Source organism: Cydia pomonella, chromosome 13 (assembly GCF_033807575.1).
Source record: "Cydia pomonella isolate Wapato2018A chromosome 13, ilCydPomo1, whole genome shotgun sequence".
NCBI classification, from domain to species: domain Eukaryota; kingdom Metazoa; phylum Arthropoda; class Insecta; order Lepidoptera; family Tortricidae; genus Cydia; species Cydia pomonella.
Window position 1 is genome coordinate 15,641,456 of NC_084715.1, and position 25,752 is coordinate 15,667,207.

A 25,752-nucleotide genomic window follows, 5' to 3' on the forward strand; every position below is an offset into this window, starting at 1 on the left:
GCTGAACTCTGATTCCCATTTCCCGGCTTCGGTACAGGAATAATTTTTACTAACCTCCACTGTTTGGGCACAAAACTGGATTCTAAAAATCGATTATACAATGCAACCAGAGTCTTCTTCCCAACTTCCGGTAGGTTGTAAATCATAGAATATGAAGCATTGTCGGGTCCAGGAGCTGTGTCTGAGCGTTTAACATAATTGTTTAGTTCCTGTATCGTAACCGGTGAATTCAACAATATGTTACTTGAGTAAAATATAGGCTTCTCGGGTGATACAAAGTCTGGTGCTAATTCATTGAGTAAAACCTCTAACTTATCTTTGTTTACACTAGGTCTTGAAGATTTATAGCCTTTGATCCATCTCATTTTTGACCACATTTCTCTGGAAGAGGTAACATTGTCAATATCGTCGCAAAACTTTTGCCAAGACTTCTGTTTTTGTCGTTTAATCGCTGCCCGAGCATTATTCACTTTAATCTGTAAGACGTGGAGTTTGTCGGGTGTAGGATTTTTCCTGAACTGAGCTAGAGCTAAGCGTCTTTCTGCCACCAATTTTGATAGATCTTGCGTCCAGTAAGGCTTGGGCGAAAATTTTGCTGGGTTTAATGGAGTTCTGGGTATTCTAGTTACAGGTATGAATTCGTCCGCCACTTCGTCTATGACCTCTATAAATTTGTCATACGCAGTTTGGTGATCCAAAGGTAAGAGAAACCCCGATAATTTCTCATCAATTTTATTACTATATCCAGCCCAATCAGCTTGACCGAAGATCCTGCGCCGTTTAGAATGTTTGTAAGCCATGCCTCCGATAGTAATTTTAATCATCATATGATCGCTGCCTAGGTTTTCGTTCATAACTTTCCATTCGAACCTGAGCGCAATATCTGCAGAGCAAAATGAGATATCGGGCGCTGATTTCTGTACTACGTTCATGAGCTTTATACGAGTTGGATTGCCATTGTTGAGTGACACATAGTCATTATCTATAGCAGAGTCAAATACACGGTTCCCTCTCGTATCTGTTTTTGATGACCAATTAGTATGGTGTGCATTAAAATCCCCGACTATCAGAGATTGTTGATTGGACTGTGAAAAAATATAGTTCCAATCTTCCATTGAAGTATTTACATTAGGAGGACAATACACTGATATAATATTTTTGAGGTGTTCACAGTTCTCTAACTTGACGCTCACTAGTTCAATTTGTTCGTTACGTGTTCTGGATTCAGCTCTTTGAGCCTTTAATGACCAATGAGTTATTATAGCTACACCCCCGTATCCGTCCTGACGATCATTTCGAAATATGTTGTAACCTTTGATTCTAAATGAACTGTCCGACTCCAGCCAGGTCTCGCTTACTAGTGCTACATGAATTTTTTCCTGATATAAAAGTGCCTCGAACTCTGTTTTCTTTGGCCTAAGGCTTTGCGCATTCCATTGAAGTACGTTTACTGAGGAGGTTCTGTCTTTACTATCCATAACTGTTCAAAAAACTAAGACAAGGAATTTCCGATAGGTACTGTACTGCAAAGGATATAGCCGCTTTCCAAATTATGTCAATACATTTCTTTATCCTGTCCTCCAAGGGTGCCGCTTCATTTAACAATTGTGTTTTAAGTTTATCCCAAAGCACTATCCACGAAAACGTACGCTTTTTTTCCGGCCTATTTCGAGCTCCCGCTGGTTCCTGTTCTCTTTCTGTATGGGAAACACCTTCTATTGATGAACTTCTATCAGTCGCTTCGAGAATATAAGCATTACAATCTAATTCGCGGTTTCCTGTCTTCTTACCTTTTTGCTTTTTTTCCTTCCTTTCTTTCGCTGTCTGAGCATACGATTGGGGCGTTTTTGATGCTGTATCTGAAGTGTTCGTAGAACTGCTGGTTGAAGATGACGGCGCCACCGTATCATCTGCTTCTTTTTCAGATTCAGGAATCGGGAAGTTACTTTCAACGCTTCTTGAAGGAGGAGGCGAGGGAGGAACGTATAAGGTCAGTGCTCTTTTGTATGAGCAATTAAACTCGGACATCAGATCACGAATTTTTCGTTCTCTTATATATATTGGACAATTTTTGGACAGTGCCATGTGTCTACCGCCGCAATTGCTGCACGTAAAATCGATCTTTTCGCAGTTTTCATGATTTTTCCCACATTTTGGACAAATTGGTCGATTGGCCGGGCACAGGCGCACCATAATGACCAAATCTCCAGCAGCGGGAACACTGTGTTACTGGGTATCTATAAGACTCAATTTTCACTTTTGCATCAAATAAATAAACATGCGGTGGTACTGACGCCCCTTCAAAACAAATCCTTATTGCTTCACTATTCTCCCATTTACCGGATTCTGTTCTACGCTTGAGTCGTTTAACGCTAAGAATAATAGCAGAGTTGCAGCTTAAACGCACTCGGCCACCACCGCTTAGAATAAAAAACCCGCTTAATAGTACATTACGATATAAGTGCGAAAAATAGGAAATTCAAAACGAGTGGCGATAAATTAAAACACGACCGAAGGGAGTGTTTTAAATCGACACGAGTTGCGAATTACCTATTCGCACATGTATCGTACAACATTTTACAGTAGGTACATATGGCCCTTTAAATGTTCGACACAGTAACGTAATATGCTAATTGTCGCACTAGTGCGGTAAAGTAGCACCATATGTACTGTAAAATAGGTATTTAATAAAACTAACGATTATCTAGGCATTTTTTTATATAAATAGCACGTTCATTACATACCCCGTAGCGCAGCTACTTAAACAATCCAAGTCCACAAATATAACAACCAAGACAACCGATCACAAACTTTGGTTGCTTTTGAAATTTTACATGTCGTTCAGGCAGTGGTCTCAATAAGCTTTTTTTCTGTCTGTTCTGACCAGGATAGAGCTGGTGCCTCTCGAAGACCACTCACCCTCAGGAGTTTGGAGATGAAGTAGTTGTTCATGATAGCATCATTGATGGTCCTGGTTTTGTTGTCGGGATACTCGAATGAGTGCATTGGGATGATTTTTATGTTGGTGCGTGTGACATTGGCTGAAAAAGGAATTTCGTCAATTAATTAATATTGTGGTGAATATTAAACAACAATATACAATTATTTTCGGTGAAGCAAAACATCGTGAGGAAACCTGCATATATCCGCAATATCCGCATATATAATCAAAGGTGTATGTGAAGTTCCCAACCCGCTTTCGGCCAGCGTGGGGACTATAGCCCAAGCCCTCTCGCGCATGATAGGAGGCCTGTGTCCAGCAGTGGGACATATATAGGCTTATTATAATTATTAATTAAATTTGTATAAGTTCCTAAGTATATTTTTATAAGCTCATCTTTGAAACATATTATTTGTTACTCGACATGTGTTTTACAAACGTGAATGCAAATAAACAACTCGAACTTGAACTTAGCTAGCTGAGCATCCAGAAATTACTGGGGTAATTATCTCTATGTATATTTATGTAAGTGGGTTTAGTTATTTCCTAAGTATTTACATTTTGTTTGCACAATAAATTTTGCCTGGGTACACAAAGACTGGATACTTATTTTATAATAAAACAAGTTAAAAAAAAACTAAGCGATAAGATCGCCTGTTATTACTTAGTTATATTTTTCTTTTTATTTTCTTTGTATTAAACATTGTATTTATTGGTACAATAAATAATATTTATTTTTTGATGAAGGAAACTAAAGCACCAAAATATTTTGTACCACGTTAACCAAAGAAATTATGATTATCAACAGGCAATCTCAATGCAAACTAAACGTTTTAATTATATTATAACTTTTTTTTTTCAATATTTACCGTTTATAACTCCAGACTTATGTTCAATGTAGCAGTACGTGTATCCGATGAAAATGCCGATGGTTATCGACAAAGCGGTGATCAAGAGCAGCGCCCCGGCACACGCCAGGAACATGGCCATCTGCGGCCTCCTGCCAACGGGTGTTATGTGAGGTCAACATGGTCTGTCGAACCGGTAAGTAAATACATAGTTGGCATCCTCCTTTTTTAAGATTAGAATTTTTCTAAATTCAAAAGTAGGTAGTGGCGTTCTCAAGCAAAAGGTACCACATTGTAGCATATGATAAGGACGAAATAATTTGCTCGTATCTTTATATGTATAAATAACCTGTCAGAGCGTCCTTATGACAAGCGACAATGTTTTAATTTGAGAACGACACCTATGATATCTAATATTGCGGTAAAATAATATGTAAATTACACTATAATTCAGTACATAGTTACTCGGATTTAATTTTGGAGGAAAAGAGTTAGCACTAGGTTATAATATTTTTAAATTTGAAATAAGAACGGACTATAAGTATACAGAAAACTACGGAGACTGACGTGTCAGGGAGTGGTCTATGTAATGAAATTACGACGTTATGATTATCAATACATTTTATGGTTACTCCTCGAAATGTTGCAAAAGCGCAACACTGCGTGGATGCAGCCGACTACTTTGCATCAGAAGTACTTGTACATAACAATTAATAAGTATGCAAAGCAGTTCCCAAATTTGTATTTACTACGATGTAGACACCTAAAATGTGTGTCATACGCTGTAAATAAGGGCGACTTGCGACATTTGTCCATCAATAAAAAATAGAAAATCTTTGAACCATTCAAAAAAGTTTTCGAAGTTTTACGAATTCCAAGCAAGTTTAGCTACCTAGTTCACCGAGTAAGAAAAATGACTGAGTGGCCATTAAAACTTCTTGGGAATATCCTTCGTTGGGAATTCCTCATACTCACAATTCACATTTTTTAATGAGAAAAATATTATCGTTTGTTCGTAAAAAGGAAATTCGCTAAATTAAATAGGTCCATAAATATGTCAAGTTTATGAAATGGCCATGTTTGAAAAGCCTGATCTGAGTAAGATCTGGGTTGCCCTTTGAGTTAGAAGTTAAAAATTCAGTCCTATAATAAGAAATTCGGTTCGACGCCAAATCTTGATTAAGGGACCCCGAGCGGAAATTGAAATTATTATTAAGTACGTACTAGTTTAGGTACAGGAAGATGAAAATCAATATAAATATGTATACCTATCTTAACCGTTATTTTGCCCAAATATGGTTCAAATTTAGTTTTTAGGGTTACGTTTTGAGGTCAAAAGGAAAGCGGGACCATTATAGGATCATTTTGCTGTGCGTCCGTCCGTCCGTCAGCCTGTCAGTCCGTCAGTCCATCAGGCCGTCAGTCCGTCAGTCCGTCCGTCCGTGCGTCCGCCCGTCTGATTGTCTGTCAAGACCCTTTATCTCGGGAAAGCGTGGAGGTATCGAGCTGAAATTAAAACCATTATATGAGTATACCTGACCTGAGCGGCTACAGTCCTTTGAAGCTGTGAAAAAATCAAGAAAGATACGGCCGTTTATGCCGAAAAAACTTATATTTCGATACTCTCAAGGGAATCAAAATTTATAGGGCAGTTTTCGTTGACCTGGAACTATGAAATTTCGCAAGTAATATCGTCTTACACTACAAGTACAGGGAAAAATCAGAAAATAAAAATTAAGAAAAATATTTTACGGAACTCTTGGTGGGCGAGTCTGACTCGCACTAATTTGTTTTTATTTTATTTATTTAATCATTTTAATACGGAGAATAATGTACCTACCTACATCTTTGATGTCGATCGTACTTGGTAATGTTATGTAATCACTGTAATACTATGAAACCTGCAATGGTATATTACCTACCGTAAATGGATTCTGTAATTTGCACTTACCCTTTTAGGAAGCCAGGTAATGACTCCTCTTGTAAAACAGTGTATCCCAATACGTCCATATTAAGAATTGCTGCTTCAAAACACTATAAAAATGTATAAAAACTTGGAAAAGTGACAAATGAGTCTTTTTTTGTAGATTTTATATTTTGCACTATTTTGCGGGCAGTGTTTATTTTATACCTCGTTTAAACTTCAAAGGAAAACCAAAGAGAATATATACGTGCTCGAAAAAGCAGCTCTAATATGTTTTGTGAAGAGAAAACATTGCAAAATATCCAAAGAGTAAAGTAAGTGAAAATATCTCCAAGCAAAAAGAGTGCAAAAATTTAATCTCTTTGTTACTTTGTACCTGACATTTAGAGAGGTTTTTTTTTAATAAAATGTTCAATATATAAGTATATTAGGTATAAATTGCTATTTTTACCACGATTCCTTATTTACAGTTCTCGCAAGAAAGAGGATGTAGGTATGTCAATAACATACTAAACAATCATCTTTTTTGTATGGACTATCACGTGGTATACTTCCCTCTTAAAGTCGGTGAAGAGTTAAGCGAGACATCGCCTTTTCATTTGCTTTTCATACAAACACAGTCCTTATTTTTTTCTCTGGATATTAACATTATTGAAAACATTATGACACAATTTATTGTACATCGACTATAGCTATGCCGCTACGTTTGATTTTTTTAGAATTCTTAGTTATTATAAGATTTATTTATTTTAAAAATTAATTATCATTTAAATTAATTAGCATTTAAAAATTTGTATGAAAACTGTTTTTCGGTCCTAATTTTTACGATAGTCAAAAAATCTAAAAAAAATGCAAACGTAAAAATACTATTTTATTTCTCAGTAGGGAATAAAAGTAGAAGGGGGTAGTAGGGGTATTGGGTGTAACTGTATAATTGCTGTAAAGTCTACCTTTTTCTTAGGCAATGATTCTTTTGTCTTTGGGCAAAGATAAGAAGTTGTAAAAAACTCTTTTAATTCTCTCTGTGTTTGGGCTGACTGTTGCTAAATGTCACTTTTGTTTGTTATTTCGATTGTATTGATCAATTTCTTCAAATTACTGAATCAAGCTGGTTTAATACCTACTCGTATTTCGCAGACATTTTTTAAATGAACGTGTTTATTAATCATGTGCATATGCCATTATTGTAGTATTCTAGGACTTTTTCTTGGTGAAATATTATACGCTGCGCAGAAGTAAGTACCTGATCGATCAACCTAACTTTTAGTAGGTATTTTGATTTCTTAGAAAATGTTTAGTCTTTAAATCCATCAGTTTCGTATTTTTCATTATTATAACTTTACCATACTTTAACACATTTTACAGACAATGATATTTTCAAAAGTATTGTACAGACGTTTCCTTTGCATTGAAATATTATTACTTATAAGTCAGTGTTTCTTTGCGGTAATATCCACCACACTTGGGTAGTACTAAAAAGTTTTCGGTGTAATTAATAATAAAAGACCGAGAGAGCGGTGTCAAAGACTAATGCTAGCCTATTTAAATTGGCCGATGCCTATTTAAATAAGCTGTTACCCAGGGATAAGATTTCAGGCCAAGTGCACCTGTTTAGGTATTCTGAACACTACACAAAGCGGTAAGCTATTTCAAAACATTACTGGGATTCGTGGAAGAGCTGCAGCTGGTGTGGTTACATTAGGGTATACGAGTAACTACGTCAAATAGGCACAATGACAGTCAACTTTTACAAAATCACTCTACGAGACAACATTTCCATCTTCACCACTTAGATGGTTGGCAGTCCTTAACTTTGCGGATCTATACGACCTTCAAACCTTCAAGAATAGAGCGTACTCTTAACGCCTTGCAACCCCTTTGGTGGCGTCCATGGGTGACGTTAATTGCTTATCATAAGGTGATTCTTCTGCTCGTTAGCTACCTATATCATAAAAAATGCCCAGGATTACTATATTTGATGTTGTATATTGCAGATTAATCCAGTGCTTAGCAATCGGGTCGGTGTTCACGTGTCTGATGTTCTCATTCACGGTGATCCTGATGCTTGGCGTGGGGCTCGGCTACAACCACGCCTACGTCGAGATCACTGGAACGAGGAGGCCGAAGTTGTTGAGAAGTGGTAACCTTTTTTTAAGAGCTTTACTGGAGCGTGTTTTTCCTCGGATATTTAGAGCATTTTACCAACCGGAGACGCCTTGTCTGTAATTTCCTGTACAGTATAAGTTACATAACAGTCTGCCGATATTTGCGGCGGAGGGGCACATCAAATGTATGTACAAATAGCCATGTCAGATACGTCAAGTATGACGTGAGTATGATCATTGGCCGAGGTTTTCGACTGAGGGGTAAGCTCTTAAAGGCGCCCCAGATTAGTTAAATGCTCTAAGCTTGGATGCGATAATTTATCGATAATCAACTGATGTGACATACAATTCTATCGAAACATATAGTTAAACCATTGATTGAAAATTTCGAAATTTCCACTGGAATATTATCATGAACTTGTGCACAATACCTACAATTAGACCGCGGGTCATCAGGAGCATATTTCGTCAGTCATCGCCTCCCAGCTGATACTTTGTCAGATGATAGTTTAGATGCTGTTTTAAACTTAAAAAACCGTCAGCTGGTTCTATCGTGGTGGAATGACCGTCAGCTGTAAAATGAACATGTAAAAAATATGCGCCTACCACTTTATGTGCGGCAAAGTATGCGTAATGTGTAAATTGCGTAATCCGTTGATGGTTTTTTAGGCGATTACGTCTGATGAAATGCTACATGCAACGTTTCATGATTTGTTTTTGCTATCATAAAAGGTATAGCGCTTATTTTTTACATGTTCATGCGATCAGCTGATGTTCTTACCACCGCGATGTAACTGAGGGTAAACGGGAGGCTATGACTTTTTTTTTTGTTTTACGTGTTTCGGTGGCTGCCATTCCTCAACCCACCAACGGAGCGGCAGCTGACGTCCACGAGGGTTCATCATATCTAGCCGTTAACCACTACACGAGTTTTCAGCCGGGAGGTGATTGGTCATAGAAATTGTTCCTGGCTCATGGTTATGCTTCACCTCAATCCATTGAAATAAGGTGAAAAAATGTATACCTATTACAATTTATACAAATGTATACCTATTAGAGTTAAGATATTTAAATCTTCTCGGGTCAGAGGTGGGTTAGAGCTAGCGTAGCTTTATTTGACGTTCATAAACGCATTGTAACATGCTTACTTGGAAAAAAAAATCTTTATCTAACCTATGGAAAATTTAAACCATTAATCTAAAAAATATTTTTTGACAGAAAATAATGAAAGTGATGCTGATGCAATAGAAACGAGGACTGTAATACCTGTGGAAATACCTATGTACGACTATGACGAAATACGGATGAAACGAAGTCAGAACACAAGTTCTAACGCCACCACGGAAGATTATCCCTTGTCTCCCACCATGGTAATCCCTCTCCGATCGAAGAAAAATATTCTACAGCTACTAAGGAAAGTAAAGAAACAAGGGAAAAACGTTACCTTGGAGATTATAGCAACGTGATAGCCAAGGGAGAGAAAGTTGGGAAAGACGTCCTATAAACATTCAACCAGTCGTGTTTTTGTAGATGTTGTTTTGGACGTGCTATATTTTAATTTTATTCTGTGACAGTCACGGTCTATCAGTTTTATTATATTTGTATGTATAAATACTTGTACAGTACAGCTTTAGTGTGTTATGTTTTAAACACGGCAATGACATATTCCTCGTTAATCTAATTTGACTTAAATATAAGCGTAATAAGAAATTAAGCTTTCCTTTGGGTCATAAATCTTAAGATAGTAACTCAGGAGCAACGCTTATAAAGCCACACTTATTTTTTCTGATTTTTTATTATAAATTATAATACAAATAATTTATAAGTACCTGGGCGACCGAGCTTAGCTCGGTTATAACTATTTATTGTAACATGGTGGTGTATAGGTGATAATCTTAACTACATTTTTTTACTAAATTAAACTTGTCTAAAACAATAAAATTTAAAAAAAATATATATAAACTTGAACATATAAAAAAAAACAAAAGTTAGTCACCGGGCGAGATTCGAACCCGTAACACTCGTTTAGCAGTCCGCGTCTTAACCTGCTGGACCAGACGGTCAGTGGCTGGCAATACGAAATTAGCGACCATATTCTGCGACGAAAGAAAAACGCATGAAAATTCGAAAACACGCGTTTTCCCAAACATAAGACTAATCTAGATCGATTGTTTACCCCCAAAAACCCCCATATACCAAATTTCAGTAAAAATCGTTAGAGCCGTTTCCGAGATCCCGGAAATATAGATATAGATATATATATATATATATATACAAGAATTGCTCGTTTAAAGGTATAAGATAAGATATACTTACATACTTAAATTTTCCTTTTTGCTCCTGATTATCACAGGTTTTTATTTCTCCATAGAGACATAAATTATTGAGCAGAAATCGTATACACTTTAAATGTTTGTTTAGTCGTCATCATTTTTTTTATTAGTCATTTAAGTTATTATGGAGACTAAAACGTCTTATTAAGTTATTACCTCTACGTACATATCAATGAGTGCCTGAATGGTTCCAATAGCAAAGTTACAAATCTAAGCCATTTTACAATAAATATGGTTCATAGTCTTACATACCTAATTCACTGCAACGCTGGTGGCCTAGCGGTAAGAGTGTGCGACTTGCAATCCGGAGGTCGTTGGTTCAAACCCCGGCAGATGTTCAAACCCCGGCGATGAGTTTTTCGGAACTTATGTAGCAAATATTATTTTATATTTACCAGTCGCTTTTCGGAGAAGGAAAAGTACTGGAAAAATCGCGAGGAAACCGGAATAATCCCAATAAGGCCTAGTTTACTCTCTGGGTTGGAAGGTCAGATGGAAGTCGCTTTCGTAAAAACTAGTGCCCACGCCAATTCGTGGGATTAGTTGCCAAGCGGACTCCAGGCTCCCATGAGCTGTGGCCAAATGCCGGGACAACGCGAGGAAGATGAATACATACCAATCAATCAATCAGGTGTTTAAGTAATTAAATACCTAAGTAAGTACTTTTAACGTGAAAATAGACATACATTACGATTTTTTGAAAGAATGAAAGAAAGAAAATTAATTTATTTATGACAAAACAAACACGGATTTTGAAGTCGGTTAAAAATGCCATAAATGGGTCGCAACTCAGCTTGTGACCCAGGCGTACGCCGCTCGACGACGGGGCGGCTATGCTTTAATTAACTAAAATACTTAAAATTAGAGCTATAGATATGCCTAAAAAATTAAATTTAAACTAAACTATTTATATACTGCAAATATTGCGGCAATTGCCGTAACTAAAACAGCCCTGACAAACAAGTTTTCATATATTGTTATATGGAATACTCTACTTCACAGGTACGTAACCCTTCACTATGCGTAATTACATCTGAATGCCTCAATTATTATGTTTGTACAATCACGGACTTTAATTAATGAGCTATTTAGGGTTCAAGCTAATTTGGTTGGCAATACTAACGGTATGAAAAATGCAAAAAACGCCAAATGGTTCAACAATTAAAGTCCGCGACTGTACGAGTTATGCCAATATTGAAACTTATCATCTTATGCTTATATTACGTTTTGATCCTGATCTCTTAAGTAATAGCTCGTAAAGTGCTAAAATTTATGACCAGCATTTTATGGAATTCCGTACCTATACATTTTGCGCTATCACCAAGTATTATTAAATGATAAAACATACAATGTATGTTTGAACTACCGTTTGTATCTTTGTTTACGTAATTAAATCATGTGTTGGATCTACTTTTTATCCTTACATTGAAATATAAGGTGAGGAAATATTGAGGTTCTTCAAAAAAGGAGTGTACAGATTTATAAAGGGTCGGCTGGAAGGATGGTGATGAGGTTTTTTTTAAATGACGAGAAGAGAACTGGCTGAGCACAGTCAGCCACTAAAATATCTCAGCTTCTAACGCAAACACTACTTATATAATTATCACGTCGACTATTGACTAAGATTGTGAATCAATTTTTTCATCACAAAAGGTTTTATTATACTTAGGTCCGGTCCGTTAATCCTAAATTTCGATAGGGCTGTAATGTACGTCCGAAATTAGGCAGAAGTTTTAACCCCCCCCCCCCCCCCCCCCCCCTTTTTTGTCACATGTGTGATGAAAACATTGTGTGCCACGAACGGCACAGGACTTATGTTTATTAAGCTTCGGGCTTCAATACACACTCATTCGTAAGTTCTTATTTACCGCCTTTAATATGTACCTACTATAAATAACCCCTTAATTGTACAATTTAAATTGTACCTTGGTAAATTGTAAATAAATAGATATTTACACAGATCGACCTAGTCCCACAGAAAACTCAATAAGGCTTGTATTGTGGGTGCTACATGACGATATCTACAATATATCGTTATGTATAAATACACATCCATAAACAATAACCCTTGAACAAACAATTATTTGTTATTAAATACACCGGGATTCAAACTGCTTCTGAGGCCGTTAAACCAAGGTGTAGGCTAAATAATCCAAATAAACTGACTTTAGCTCGTCGCTGGGTTATGACTTATGATACATTTACAAATATTACTCGTGCAATTATTATTATATGCCAAGAATTGAATCAAGCTACCTAGATTGAGTTTTCGCCTTTGATTTACTTAGTCATAAAACCTGATTTCCTAATATCTGATCTCTCGTTTATGCCTAACTACTAGGACATGAAATGAAAATGTTGACTCACTTGGAAATTCTCACAATTAAAATTTCTCATAAGGTAAGTCTTGAGCGTTACTAGGATTTCAAGGCACGAGGGTTAAACAAACTTTGTCAACGAATGGAGCAAGATTTTTCATCACACCACCGCGAGGAAAATGCTGTCTAAAATATTATAAATCAAATTTAAATGAACGCTATTATAGATCGTGTCATTTACGACGATGCGTGCCTTGACTCTTATTGTCATGTAATTAAATGTTAGATTTAACAAATCTGCGCGTCATCGTGGATGACACGAACTATAAACATGTATCATTCAAAATTATCTCTAAAAAGCTAATACCACCAGCCAACACGAGGAAACAACTAAGAAATTAGCATCAAATTACTTTGTCACCTTATGGATAAAATGCAACTTTCTCACCCGTTTTTTAAGAATAAAAAGAATCTTTATAAGCGGCGGCGGTGAAAAGCCTATTTACACAATACACGTTTCATGAACAAGAATCTTCAATTAGGTAGAAATCAAAATATATAGGTATACCTAATATAGATATACCTAAACGTATCTTATGGCGAAGAACTCCTTGAAGATTGAGTGAACTCGAGTTGTTCAGCTGATCTGCAAGGCGCGTATAATATTAAGACTAATTCGCTAACCTTTGTACAATCAAGAGCTCCATTGTAAGTGATGTATGTAGGACACCGCATCAAAGTGTAAGTAGCCGTGACCTGCCTGACACAAGCTACACCCGATTCAATAAAATTAATTTTAAATTTCCTATTTTTTAATAATTAACATTGCAACGTGTTATTCTATGGCCTGGGCGTACGATACAATTAAAATTCTTGATTGGCGCTGATGATGGTATCTCCTGTGGATATGCAATAAGAGAATTTTAGGTCTGGAATTCATTTATTAGCGCCTTTTCATAGTTCAAAGAAGTTATAAGTTATAAAATATAACTCTGGATCGGATATGAAGGGGAGAAATTACAGAACGGGATGGTTTTATGGACCTTTCAGTAGGAGTAGCAGAGAAAGCGCTGTTATTACTTGTTCTTGTCATGGTTTTCGCCCTTCTGCCTACTTCTAAAACGTCTTAAGTGACGTAGACGTTTTATGTTGCCCACCATTTTTATGGCGGGGAACAATCAAACTGACCAAATTACGTAAGTTGTTTTTGGTATGCTGTCAGGAATGTAACAACGTGTTTTTGATTTCGTCGCATTGCATATGTTCTGCCCCTAATGGGCGCACGTATGGCCCATATATACTAAGTCAGTCTAGACGATACTCTTGACTTTTCTTTTTTACTTCTCCTTGATCAAAATAGTTACTATACTCTTTTAGCAACTGACATATATACCATAAACTGTCAATGTCTGCTTGATTTAATAATTCTTCTACATGAATTCGAATATATTAATCACAAAACAATGTTTACCACAGTTTAAATATGCTCTCTATCGGTTCTAGAGGCTTAAATTATGTGGTAAGTACCTATTAATACATGTTTGTAATGCTTAATATTTGTCGTAAGTTGTTCTACCTGGGTTGCACCAATCTTAAGACACGATGCATTAGCGGGATCATATCAGACGACCGACCGGTTTGGCCTAGTGAGTAGTGACCCTGCCTATGAAGCCGATGGTCCCGGGTTCGAATCCCATTAAGGGAATTTATTTATGTGATGAGCACATATATTTGTTTTTGAGTCATGGGTATTTTCTATGTGTGTAAGTACGTGTTTATCTATTTAAGTATCGTCGCCTATTACCCATAGTACAAGCTTTGCTTAGTTAGGGGCTAGGTCGATCTGTTTAAGATTGTCCACAAATATTTATTAATTCATGATTTAAAGGTATCTATGATAGATATGGGTTGTGCGAGATAGTTAAACGAACGGAACTGAAGGGGCAGCATAGCAGTAAGCTACAAAGTCCGATAAGATGTCATTATATTCAGACGAAATGCATGTTGCAATGAAGATAGTCAATAATGTAAACTAATATGAGCTTGAACATGCATAATGGTTCATGAAAATGATAATGCCTGTTCTTAAAAATTGGTTTTCTAGCTCCGCATGCCTGGACTTTATTAGTAACGCAGAGCTCGTTTAGCACATCTTGCTGCTTTGTGCGACTTCATACTTCAAGTCAAGATGTGTTATAGCATGCAAGCTATTTCTATGTAATTTTTACTGGGCAATTTTGACATGATCCGTTGCCAATTCTAGAGGGTACAATAGTTTCCTTATATTATACAGTATTTTTCTTAAACTTATCTTCGTATGTTTATTTCAGTCTTTGTCCAACGCTTTGCTGTCTAAGTCAATGCGTATGCTGTTTTGTAGTCATATTATGCGTGATACCGTTCATGATAGCGATGTACTTCTGTGGCCTGTGGATATACTACTTCGTTACAGCTGAATGTTAACCTATTGATTTTTAAGACAGGTATGTGCCCCAGTAAACTGTCTAATAATTATAGTCTTTTGGTGTTATTCATAAATGCCTGCTAAATCTAACAAGCCCTTAACCTTTTGAACGCCAAGAACACCTAAAGGCGTCGCGTCTTACCTAGTCGTGCCCACAGCGCCACAGCGCCAGGGACAACTGCAGGTGTAATGGCGGACGAGTAGGGTTTACATTAGCTCGCTTGCGCCTGGGATCTTGGCGCGTCAGTGACGTTTTTGTTTATGATGTAAAGCGTTCAAAAGGTTAATAATTGTTTGCCATTATTCATCTTTTTGACGTTTGTGTTTATTAGAAAGGGACACAATAGGATAAAATATGGTTTTTATGAATACGGGGGTTAATGTTTGTGGTAAACAATTACTATAATTATGTACTTAACACACTGTACTGTTCTGTTCAAATGAAGGCTCTACACGGTATTTTTTTGAACTCCGTTAACTTCGGGGTATAGCTAAGTATATTTAACATAACTGAATGGCATGATTAATTAATAATATATATAGCATTTTGGGCAATTGGGCATGCTATTTAACTTAATCAAAAATTTTAAAACTGAGATATCAATATCATTTCGAATATCGATCGTCCGAGATAGTACTTGCGTTTAGTAGTACATTAGAGTTGTGCCCGCTCGGTCTTTAAAAAGAGCGCTCCGATCTCGGTCAATCGGTCAAACGAACTAGTTCGCTCTTTTAGGTCCTTTAGTTCCTTTAGTTCAGGAGCAAATCTCGAGATCTGAATGAGTATGACTAGGTTATATCTTGCTCTCGCTCGCAAATAAACAGAGCGAGAGCGTGAGAGAGCGAATTTCTTGACCTTGACTCATTCCGATCATTCGCTCCCGACCGATTTGTTACTTGGTACTGAGGGCGAACCACGTTCGACGTGTTGCCTCTCTGTCGCACTTGTAGATTCGTACGTAAGTGTGACAGGGAGGCAACCCGTCGAACGTGGTTCGCGGTAGGCCCGCTGACATACCGACTAGTGAACTAAAGGACCGAGACCGATTAAGAGCGCTTAAGATGAACTAGTTCTTTTCGGTCTGTGGTGGGATTTCATTCCTTTTAGTTCTTCGGTCCTGACCGACTCAAGCCTATAGTACATGCATAAACTTATACTAAACACAAATCAATATGTAAGCAAGCCCTAAGCCAAGTGTACACGGTCATTGGGCCCTTATAAGATTTTTTTGATTACCTCCGAAATGGAGTTAATTAGAATACCGGAGTCTTTGAGGAAGTAACTTAATTTAAGTTCAGGAATGCACCCTTGAAATTAAAGGAGTTTAAAAAAACACCGTGTATAAACGAAGTCTGCCAAAGTGCGCCTTTAAAAAGTTATCACAAATAAACTGCTTGAACAACATAAGATTGCGTCGACGTTGCATTGTATGAAAGCTTGGACCTTACCGCATACAGGATATCGACGTACTATCCGGCTGGATACCGTATAGTAAATTTGCGTGATTTTGGGGAAAACGAATTGAATCTAAAAACAGTTACGGTCATAATCATACTCGTTTAATAATTTAAAACAATTTGAACATATTATTATCAGGCGTTTTCTAATTTTAGTTATTCAATCTGTTTCCGATATGATACTGTTCTGAATCTAGACGTATTTGGTTGAAGATATGTCACTTTTGACACTGACAGTTCAGTATCATATCGGAAACAGATTGAATAACTATAATTCGATTATCAAAATCGATATTATTGAGTTTAATATTAAATAAAAAACACCCAAAAGGTAGGTATATTTCAGCCGGCCGGATATTCGGCTACCAAATATAGGGCCGATGGTCAAGCCGAATATCCGGTATCCCGCCAAACAACTATCCGTTGCATCTGTACTATATAAAATCAATTTATATAATCTTGTTTCAGAATGGAATTTCATAAAATAAATGATGCAAAAATATCCAGCATTATGAACGAAAGACAAATTTGGCTAACAACTTTACGACACAATTTATTTACAGACTTCAGGTCAGTAGACTTAGAGCAATATTATAAATGTTTTTACTTAGTTTTATTATTGTCATTGTTTATTGATATATCATTATACGGTTTTCTGTAAAACCAGTTTTCTTTCATTGAAAGGATATTTTTAAATTATGCATTAAGTGAGTTTTATAGGTAGTTAAATTAAAAAAAAAACATCATTTACGACATTAGGTACGTTAGTCTTGAGGTTTAGAGCTCCTGCCAAAAACTCGCTATTAGGTGTGTTCATTTGGTATTGGAAGTGGAGCCCTTGGCACTGAAAGTGTTAAAAGCTCAAGGCGTAAGAACTTACGAGTCATCAAGATGTTGATACATTTCCTCGCCAGTCTGCTTGTGACCACGAACGTAACGCCACGTTCGAAACGTCAGGTCATATAATAAACGTAAGTTTACGCGATTAATAAGTCCCGTATTAGTTTTAAAAATTATGAATAAATCTTATAAATAAGTCAATAGTTATCAAGTTGAATCTTTTCTTTCATATAGGACAAGTTTGAAATACATCAGGCAATATTTTTAGTAATAAGACTTAATTATACCATTTTATTTAACCACGTGAGGCCCAGTGTCATAAATATATTACAAAGAGTTTGGACTCTATACATATGGTAGTGCTAAAGTTACAAAAAGTTTACAAAAGATGACGTCACTGGGCCTCAGGAGGTTAAATCCTATCCTAATTGATCCCAATTTTTGTTTTAACCACACTTTGAGGTTTTTAACAGATTTTTTAATTTCAAAAAGGTGTCGTAAATTCGAAAGCATGTGTGAATAAAATTTTGTAAACTCATCGGGTATGCTAAAGGATTAGCATTTAAATAGAGGACTCGTGTTTGGGAAAATGGGTAATTTGAGGCAGAATTTTATTTGAATAACGGTGAAAGGAATTTCTGTAATCTAATTAGAATAAAATTCCAGAAGCAACGGTCATCAAAAAAAATCGTTTATAAGTTAAAATGTATTTTTTATTTAACCCTTAATCAAGAGACCCTCAACAAGGAACCCTTATAGTTTCGCCATGTCCGTCTATCTGTCTGTCTGTCAGACCGTACGCGGATTTACTCCGTAAACGAAATTTGGCTTGGATAAATAAACCAGTTACGCCGGTAATGTCGTAAAATAAAAACTAGAAAAAATATTTTTTTTGTGTGACCCTAGCTGGGGATGATTTTTTTTCTTTAACTAAGTATGTAGTATGGGAAGTTGTTGGATTGGTCTTTCGAAACGAATATGGATCTTTAAGAACCATTTTTTGATAAACATAATTAGTGTATTTTAACATATTTTCGGAAATAATCACTCTGAAAAAAAAATATTGTGAAAGTAAAGCTTAGTAAATACTTTCAAAGAAAACTATAGCGAACCTGATTGGTTAACCCGTTTTTTAGTTTTTGCAAAAAGTCTATTTTGATGGACGGATGACATGCTCTTGGCCGGTTTTTCTACTTGCGATGTCCATAAGTTACTATATGTGTAAGTATATGTAAATTACCTTCATGCAAATACATAATTTTCACAGGACTCGCGGGAATATTACATAACCATGAAATGTTAAATTAATCCTCAATGTTTTTAACTAAAATAATTTTCATAATCCGATGGTTTTTGAACCTTTAAATATACTTAAGTATTCAAAGTTAATAGACGTGTATTTCTCTGAAAGATGTCTAAGTAAAGCTAAAAGCTATCTTAATTTAATTTGTGGTCTGAAAGGTAAATTGAAACTTGTTTCGATTCTCTTAGTTCCTTAGTGAGCTTTTTATTTGAGTACCTATCTAACTAAATTTACTATAACGAGAGGTTGTTGGGTATATCGATACCCTTCGATCTTTTTAACCTCCTGAGACCTAGACGCAGTTGTTTTGTTGTTGGATTTGGATCCTTTTGTTAATAGATGAAAGTTCAGAATAGATTGTGGAAAATTTACAAAAAATGTACCGGGATGTCTCAGGAGGTTAACTTTAAGTTCAACATTTCTACTAACGCTTTAAATGGAGATATTAATTGTTCCTCAAGATTTTTATAGGGTAAGTTATTTGAATAATTGTATATTTCACCCAAGTATGAGAACTTTGCTACATTAAGCATAATATACCAAACAACATGAACAGGTATAAATTCAACTCGATGCGCCACCAGATGATATTGAGAATGTTGAAAATTCACATCAAAAAGTATAGTTCTGAAAGTAGTTTATTCAGAAGTAAACAAAATGAATAAAAATACCTGTTTTTCGCTTCACCCTAGTCTAAAATCCTGACCAAGTTTCTGTTTTACCTTATGGTTGACTGGTAGAGATTACCTTTAGGTATTAAGTCCGCCATTTGTACAATTTTATAACATGCAATAAAGATGAAATAAATGAATAAAGCTGCCAGTATAAATATAATGTTTGTACACCGTAGTGCCGCGTAGAGGCCAATTGACGGACTTAATGACCCGTACGTCTGCTGAGAGCCTTTACACAAAGTACAAAGCGGGAGCGTCATACTAGTGGCCGCGAAAACTCAACTAAAGTTGATATACGGCCCGATTATAACTAAAAGATACGTCACCAATTTCCTAACGATACGATATGGATTAAAATCCCTTTACCAAATAAAACTAAATTGAAACCACAACCATCATCTAAATCCACAGCGCAAGCTTCGTCAAAAGCATAGGTACTAAACAAAATCCGCAACAAACTTCGTCTAATCTAAATAAGTGATTATCCGCCACAGGCTTCGTCATAAATGTAGGTACAACATAAAATCAGCAACAAGCTTTGTCCATGAACCTAACACTACCTACGCTCTCCGTTAATCCCCGAGACACGTATTTGTTTGTTGAAATGTCACTTTTAACACTAACATGTCTAATCCATATCTGGGGGCACGGCAGTGCCCCCACCAAGCCGAGCAAAAAAGCACGGCCGTACCATCCTTTTCTCGAAGCAATTCAGACCATTTTCGACCCCCTGTAACTTCGTTGTGGATAAAACTAGAAGACTGAATTTTCAGTAACCATGCAGGCATTGTAAAGACACGGTATATTTCAAATTTCATTCAATTTGAACCAGTATTTTAAGAATTATAACGGGTCAAATTTCTTAATTTTGTCACTCACTGACTCACCGATCATCAAAATTCTAAGGCACTTCTAGCAGACCTAGAAGCTTCAAATTTGGAATATAAGTAGTGTTTGGTGTATGAATCAAGGAAAAACTAAAAAATCTAGAAAAGACCGCAAAGAAAATTAAGCCCATACAGCCAAGTCTTCAGTTAAATTTTTCAATATTGGCTTTATTCGTAACGATGTTTTATGTTTTTTTATTTATACATATATACAATAAGTAGAAGGTACCGAAAAGGAAAAAAGTAGAACTGTCTACAAAATACAAAAAGAAATGAGATCCCATCAAAAACAATACTTGTCAAAAAAACCAAGTCTCGCAACTCAGTTGTTCTGCGGTAAAAAGTTGTGAGATCCATGTAATACCAAGTCGGTTATTAATTTATTCAGTCTCTACTTAAGCGACTTTCTGTCTTAATACGTCCAGTCTCTAAGACCACGATCGTGGTCCATAACAATTGAAAATCAATTGTGTCTGGAATCTCCGTACTCGAAGCATTAAGTTGTTACGTAATAATTCACAGCATCTTATAGTGACGCATATCAATATTAAAATTCTTTAATGTTTTATATAAATATATTGAGACTTGGCCATCGCACTAAATAATTGAATTTACATGTGTTTTCAGGCGATTGAATTTACACGTGTTTTCAGGCGATTTTTTGACAAGTATTGTTTTTGATGGGATCGTATTTTTAGCAAATGTTTGTTAATTATTAACTAGAACATTGACTAAATCTTGTACAAAATAACACTCGTATAGTCTACATACATGAAAACTCGGCTTATTTCTTGTAGTAATAATTTCTCTTGAGAGAGTAGTGTTAACATATCTGCGGTAACTATAATAACTCAATCAAAAACTTGCCTTATTTTCTGACAAAAAGGTGTATAATTGTATGGAGGTCCTCAGAGCTCCCGATTGCAACCGACGACGCCTACGATATATTAAATATTAAAGAACAAATGTACCGCTGAGACGGCTAGCGAGAATCAAATCTAATTTAATTTCCTAAACGTCTTACATTTTTTAGCACTACCAACGTAATAAGTTTTCATTTTATGTTTTCAGGAATAGGTATGATCATTATCAAGGAGTAAAAATAGATACTGGAAAAAAATAAAATAATTTCTAAAAACGATTATGATAGGTGAGTCTCCAGCCCAGTTTTTAATTAAGTTGTAAAATTGAGCGGGATTCGAACCAACAATGCTACGGAGCATTACCAGTTAAACAAAGTTGCGGGTTTACACTGACACCGACTTATAGTTTTTTTTTACTTTATTAAAATCTATACTTTCGTAGCAGACGTTTTGTGCTTGATATAAAAACATGGATTTTTAAAATGGGCTTATGACTTAGGAGTTTATTTGCTTCTGCCCGCAACATCGTTTGCGTGGAATGATGTTGATTGATTAAATTATATCATTGTTTTTTCCTGGGCTTCGAACTACATATTTCCATACCAAATTGCATTTAAACTGGGTCATCTGTTTAAGGCCGCGGACTGGACGCATGCGGCGCGACTGGCGCGAGGTTCCGATCAAAATGTATAAGTAGACTTAAATGAATCTGTTTTGGACGACAGCGGCGGCCCGCCGTACCGCGTCGCGTGCTTCCAGTTCGCGGTCTAAGCGTGAAGAGGTGACAAACAGAGTTTTATAAGAGATAGAGCGACTGTGAGTTATATTATACGAGCATAATTATATTGTATGTCACCGAAAAGTTATCGCCTTAGTTAACGCTAAAAAATATCAATAATGGAAGTAAAACCTTACTTAACCCTCATTATGGCCCCCTATATTCAAGTACTTAGTTTTAAAATTCCATTCAAATATAGCCGTGTATATGTATACACATGTTAATGTAACGATTTTGTTGAATGTGTCTTACATGGTAGCTAGAGTTGAGTGATTATGATTTCATACTCGTAAGTAATAAGAAATTAGAACAACTTTAAAGCATTAGAAATTAGAACTAAGCCTTTCAGCACATTGCAGAACTGCGAACCAATGCAATCAGTGCGTTACCGTCAAACCACTAATTTAAGAGCCCTTCAGTACTTCACCTCCGTAATTGTGTACTGGTTATACCAAGTTATATCTTGCTTACACGACCGCGCGCCAAAAACCACAAGAGTTTAGCTTTAATTAGCTTATTAAGTTAAATAAAATGCCATATTTGACTATCCGCTTGTCCGTATGTTACAGCCATTTTACCCGGAAACTATAAAATGTATTTCCATAAAATCATCTGTAATAACATCCCAGGTTTGAACAACCTTTAGGCACTACCAGCACTATCCTCACTGCATTCACTTTTAAAATTCAGAGTTATATTATGATTGAGGGTAATGTTGTACAGTCGCCATGAGATATTTACATCGGAGCTACCGAAGTGATCAAAAATATCTGATCACACCTCTCTTTTTAAGACGTTATAGTGCGTGTTTAGATATTTTTGAGCCTTCGAACCGTCTACATCTCCTGAGGACGCCTCGTAGAGAGGCGAAACACGTGTCGAGTTTTATACTTTCGGTGGTGGATTATTATATTTATTTGCGTATTTATTTTTGCGGTGGGAGGGTGGGAACATTAATTGCATGTAAAAATACGCAAGTAAGTATAACGGGTTAGCGCTGATAGACTAGCACGTTATCTTTTCGCGAATTAGCAAAGTAATATTTTGTGTTTTAATTAATATGGATTTCCGCAAAGTAACGCCTGATTCTATTCGTTGCGTAGTAAACATCCCTAAAACAAACAAATTTTAATATTCCTTAATCAAAACAAGCCAATGGTACTTTAACTAATAACGTGAGGCATTGGCAAAAATCTTTGAGAAAAACGTGAGCCTTACATTATAAGAATCCGCCCTTGGAAGTAAACCTGTACTGGAATTAAATAAATACAAAATTCCAAAATATTTTTAATCTGTGTGACCACACAAAGTATGTAAGGTCTAGCACAAAATGTAAGCCCCGAAAGGCCCTAGATGATAATCATCTACTAAAACTTTTCCTGACATACCTTTCTCAAAAAACTACTATCATCAAACTATTCACCGGTTGTCTTTCTATTTAATATTTTCCTAGGGCCTGGAAAACTGCCAAGCTTTCAAAATACCTGGCAAAGATGCAGCTGTACCTGTTATTAATCGACCGATTAGCCTGCTATCTGCACTTAGAAAATTATTTGAGTGGATTCTAGCTTCTCGTCTGCATTTCTCATCTAATGGCATAATTATAAACAAACAAAATGGATTTCGCTCACAACACTCAACAAGTTTTCAGTTTAATACTTAGACTTACCAAACACTGGCATGCTTTTATTACATGTAGAAATAGCATTCGATTCAGAAGCAAGCATTCGATGGTCCGATCCATAAGCTAATTACGTTTGATATAGCGTTACGTGTAGTTAAAATGTAAGTCTCATTTGAGAGAGAAATGGTTTCCTGTCCACATAGGAGAGTCAAGATGTACAACTACACCAAGTTCCAGCTGGTGCACCTCAAGGATCGATTCTCCTCCCTTTTCCGTTTCTTTTATATGTTAACGATATTCCAATCCAAACACGTACAAGCTTAGCATGTTTTGCAAACACAGCATACTTGCACGTCACTAATACGACCTAATATATAATTAGATTATTCTTAAAGTTCTTTAAAATTCCTAAGCTTATAAATCATTCAAACGATTTATTTTCATGCATTAGGCAGTCACGTATCGTTGATTTGCCGTATGTCGATAGGTACGGTACGTATCGCTTGTTCCATTACCTACTATTTTCTATTCCGATGTCGTGACTGCAGTATTGAGATTTCTACAGTTGGTTCTTCTTAGAGGAATCATTAGTGCATTGTTAGTTTTAAACAATACTTTTCTAAATATCAGCAACAATTCCTGCTACTCTGTTTGGCTTGATGGTTGAGTGGTAGAGAATATGAATAAGCAGCTCCAAGTCTATGCGGCCAAATCCGTTTGAGGAAATTCCTGAACCGTGTCGTGTACTATTTTTTTCAACCGTCAACGACAAAATACCGTCAGTTTTTGACCGCTGCGCTAAAAGTAATTGCTACTTTATCGATGAATTTCACAATAGTGTTGTTAGAATTTTTTTTCCTGCTATGGCACGACACGACGTCTATATTTCCATTTAATGGCAATGGCGACCGTACAATATCATTAAAAGAAACAGATCACCAAAGGCCGTCGCTTACACGTGGAACCCACCATCTAATGGAGAGACACGGCGCATTACCCTGACAACATTTTCATTATTTCCCTTTTACGGGGTCAGAGAGGTTTCTTTAGGGCGCATACACAATATACTCAGGTACAATCAAACTGCCGACCGGAGTTATTCAACTTTTGATTCATACTTACATGGCAGTAGCAGGAGGAAAATGCCTACTTGACCGTTAATTTATCTTACAGTGTCATTTTTTATATGCAGATTTCCTCCTCCTCCTATCTAGGTTGGTAGACGTACGACGTCGTCAAAGATTTAGATTTCGGTGCCTCTAGTCTGTTTTGAGACAGAACTTAGTTGTGCAATTTGTGTTAAAGTTGTGAATTATTTTAGGTTGAGTGTTTCAGGACAAATATGTTTTTCGATGTGGAGGGAATTTCCCTTCTGAGCGCGGGGAGAGGGGGTGAAAGATAAAGAGAAAGAATGTCGTTCAACATTATACTAGAACATAAGGCTCTTCGCCGACTTGAGCGAGTGCACGGAGCGGGTAGACGTCGCGCTTATCAAGTGCACAACAAGTGTTAAAATAACCTTGTTCAGATCGTATTGCCAAACTTTTTACACTTGCAGCCTGTGGATCAACTGCACGAAAAAAGCCTATAGTGCGCTGCGCGTCCTCTACAATAACGCGTTCAGGATGCTGATGGGGCTGCCACGGTACTGCAGTGCGTCGGGGATGTTCGCGGAGGTATACACGGACGATTTTCATGCCATTATGCGCAAACGCGTCGCGTCCCTGATGCGTCGTGTTCGTAGTAGCCCCAACAGGCTCTTGAGCGCGGTCGCAGGGGCCCATGACAGCCCGATTTTTGGCCACTGGGCGAAATCTCACGCGCCACATGCCAACTACGACAAGTAATTAGTTTAATATAATGTAATTGATAATTTTAATTTAATTTATTTGATAATTTTAATTTAATTTATTTGATAATTTTAATGTAATTAAATTGATAATTTTGATTTAATGTAATGAATAATGTTAATTTAATTTATCCGTATTTTTAATTTCATTTAATTCATATTTTAATTTTATTTTTTGTAATTTATATGTAAATATTTTGATTGTTTGTTGTTTTGTGTTTTTGTATTATGGATCTTGTCCGAAATAAATGCTTTTTTTTTATTTATTTTTTATCATCGTAGGTAAAATACACGCCCGCCCGCGAGGTTGAGTGGGGTTGCCAGAGCTCCACGAGGGTGCGGAGCGTTGGGGTCGGCAACGCGCATGTGATACCTTTGGAGTTGCAGGCGTCATAGGCTACGGGGACTGCTTACCATCAGGTGGGCCGTGTGCTTGTTGGCCGCCGACGTAGTATAAAAAAATAAATTCGTGATAAATCTTTTTGTACCGTCAAATTCTTTCACATTGTCTACCCATGCCTAGCATTGCCTGGCTTGAAAAAT

The 25,752-nt window shown here is 36.5% G+C and overlaps 3 protein-coding genes across 3 annotated transcripts; 1 reads left to right on the top strand and 2 right to left on the bottom strand.

Moving 5' to 3' along the window:
• Positions 1 to 1,355: 1,355 nt before the first annotated feature.
• LOC133524348 (uncharacterized) lies at positions 1,356 to 2,253 on the bottom strand. The gene has a single exon (XM_061860317.1). It carries the CDS (start codon positions 2,191 to 2,193, stop codon positions 1,471 to 1,473), a length of 723 nt encoding a protein of 240 aa, XP_061716301.1. The 5' UTR covers positions 2,194 to 2,253; the 3' UTR covers positions 1,356 to 1,470.
• A 447-nt stretch (positions 2,254 to 2,700) lies between these two features.
• On the bottom strand, positions 2,701 to 6,168 carry LOC133524641 (uncharacterized). The gene is made up of 3 exons (XM_061860771.1): positions 5,741 to 6,168; positions 3,811 to 3,941; positions 2,701 to 3,041 (listed from the first exon to the last, which is right to left on the bottom strand). The coding sequence occupies exons 1-3, from the start codon at positions 5,797 to 5,799 to the stop codon at positions 2,842 to 2,844; spliced, it is 390 nt and encodes a 129-aa protein (XP_061716755.1). The 5' UTR covers positions 5,800 to 6,168; the 3' UTR covers positions 2,701 to 2,841.
• A 471-nt stretch (positions 6,169 to 6,639) lies between these two features.
• LOC133524642 (uncharacterized) lies at positions 6,640 to 9,447 on the top strand. Its single transcript, XM_061860772.1, has 3 exons — positions 6,640 to 6,948; positions 7,708 to 7,853; positions 9,037 to 9,447. The coding sequence occupies exons 1-3, from the start codon at positions 6,881 to 6,883 to the stop codon at positions 9,282 to 9,284; spliced, it is 462 nt and encodes a 153-aa protein (XP_061716756.1). The 5' UTR covers positions 6,640 to 6,880; the 3' UTR covers positions 9,285 to 9,447.
• The last annotated feature ends 16,305 nt before the right edge of the window (positions 9,448 to 25,752 follow it).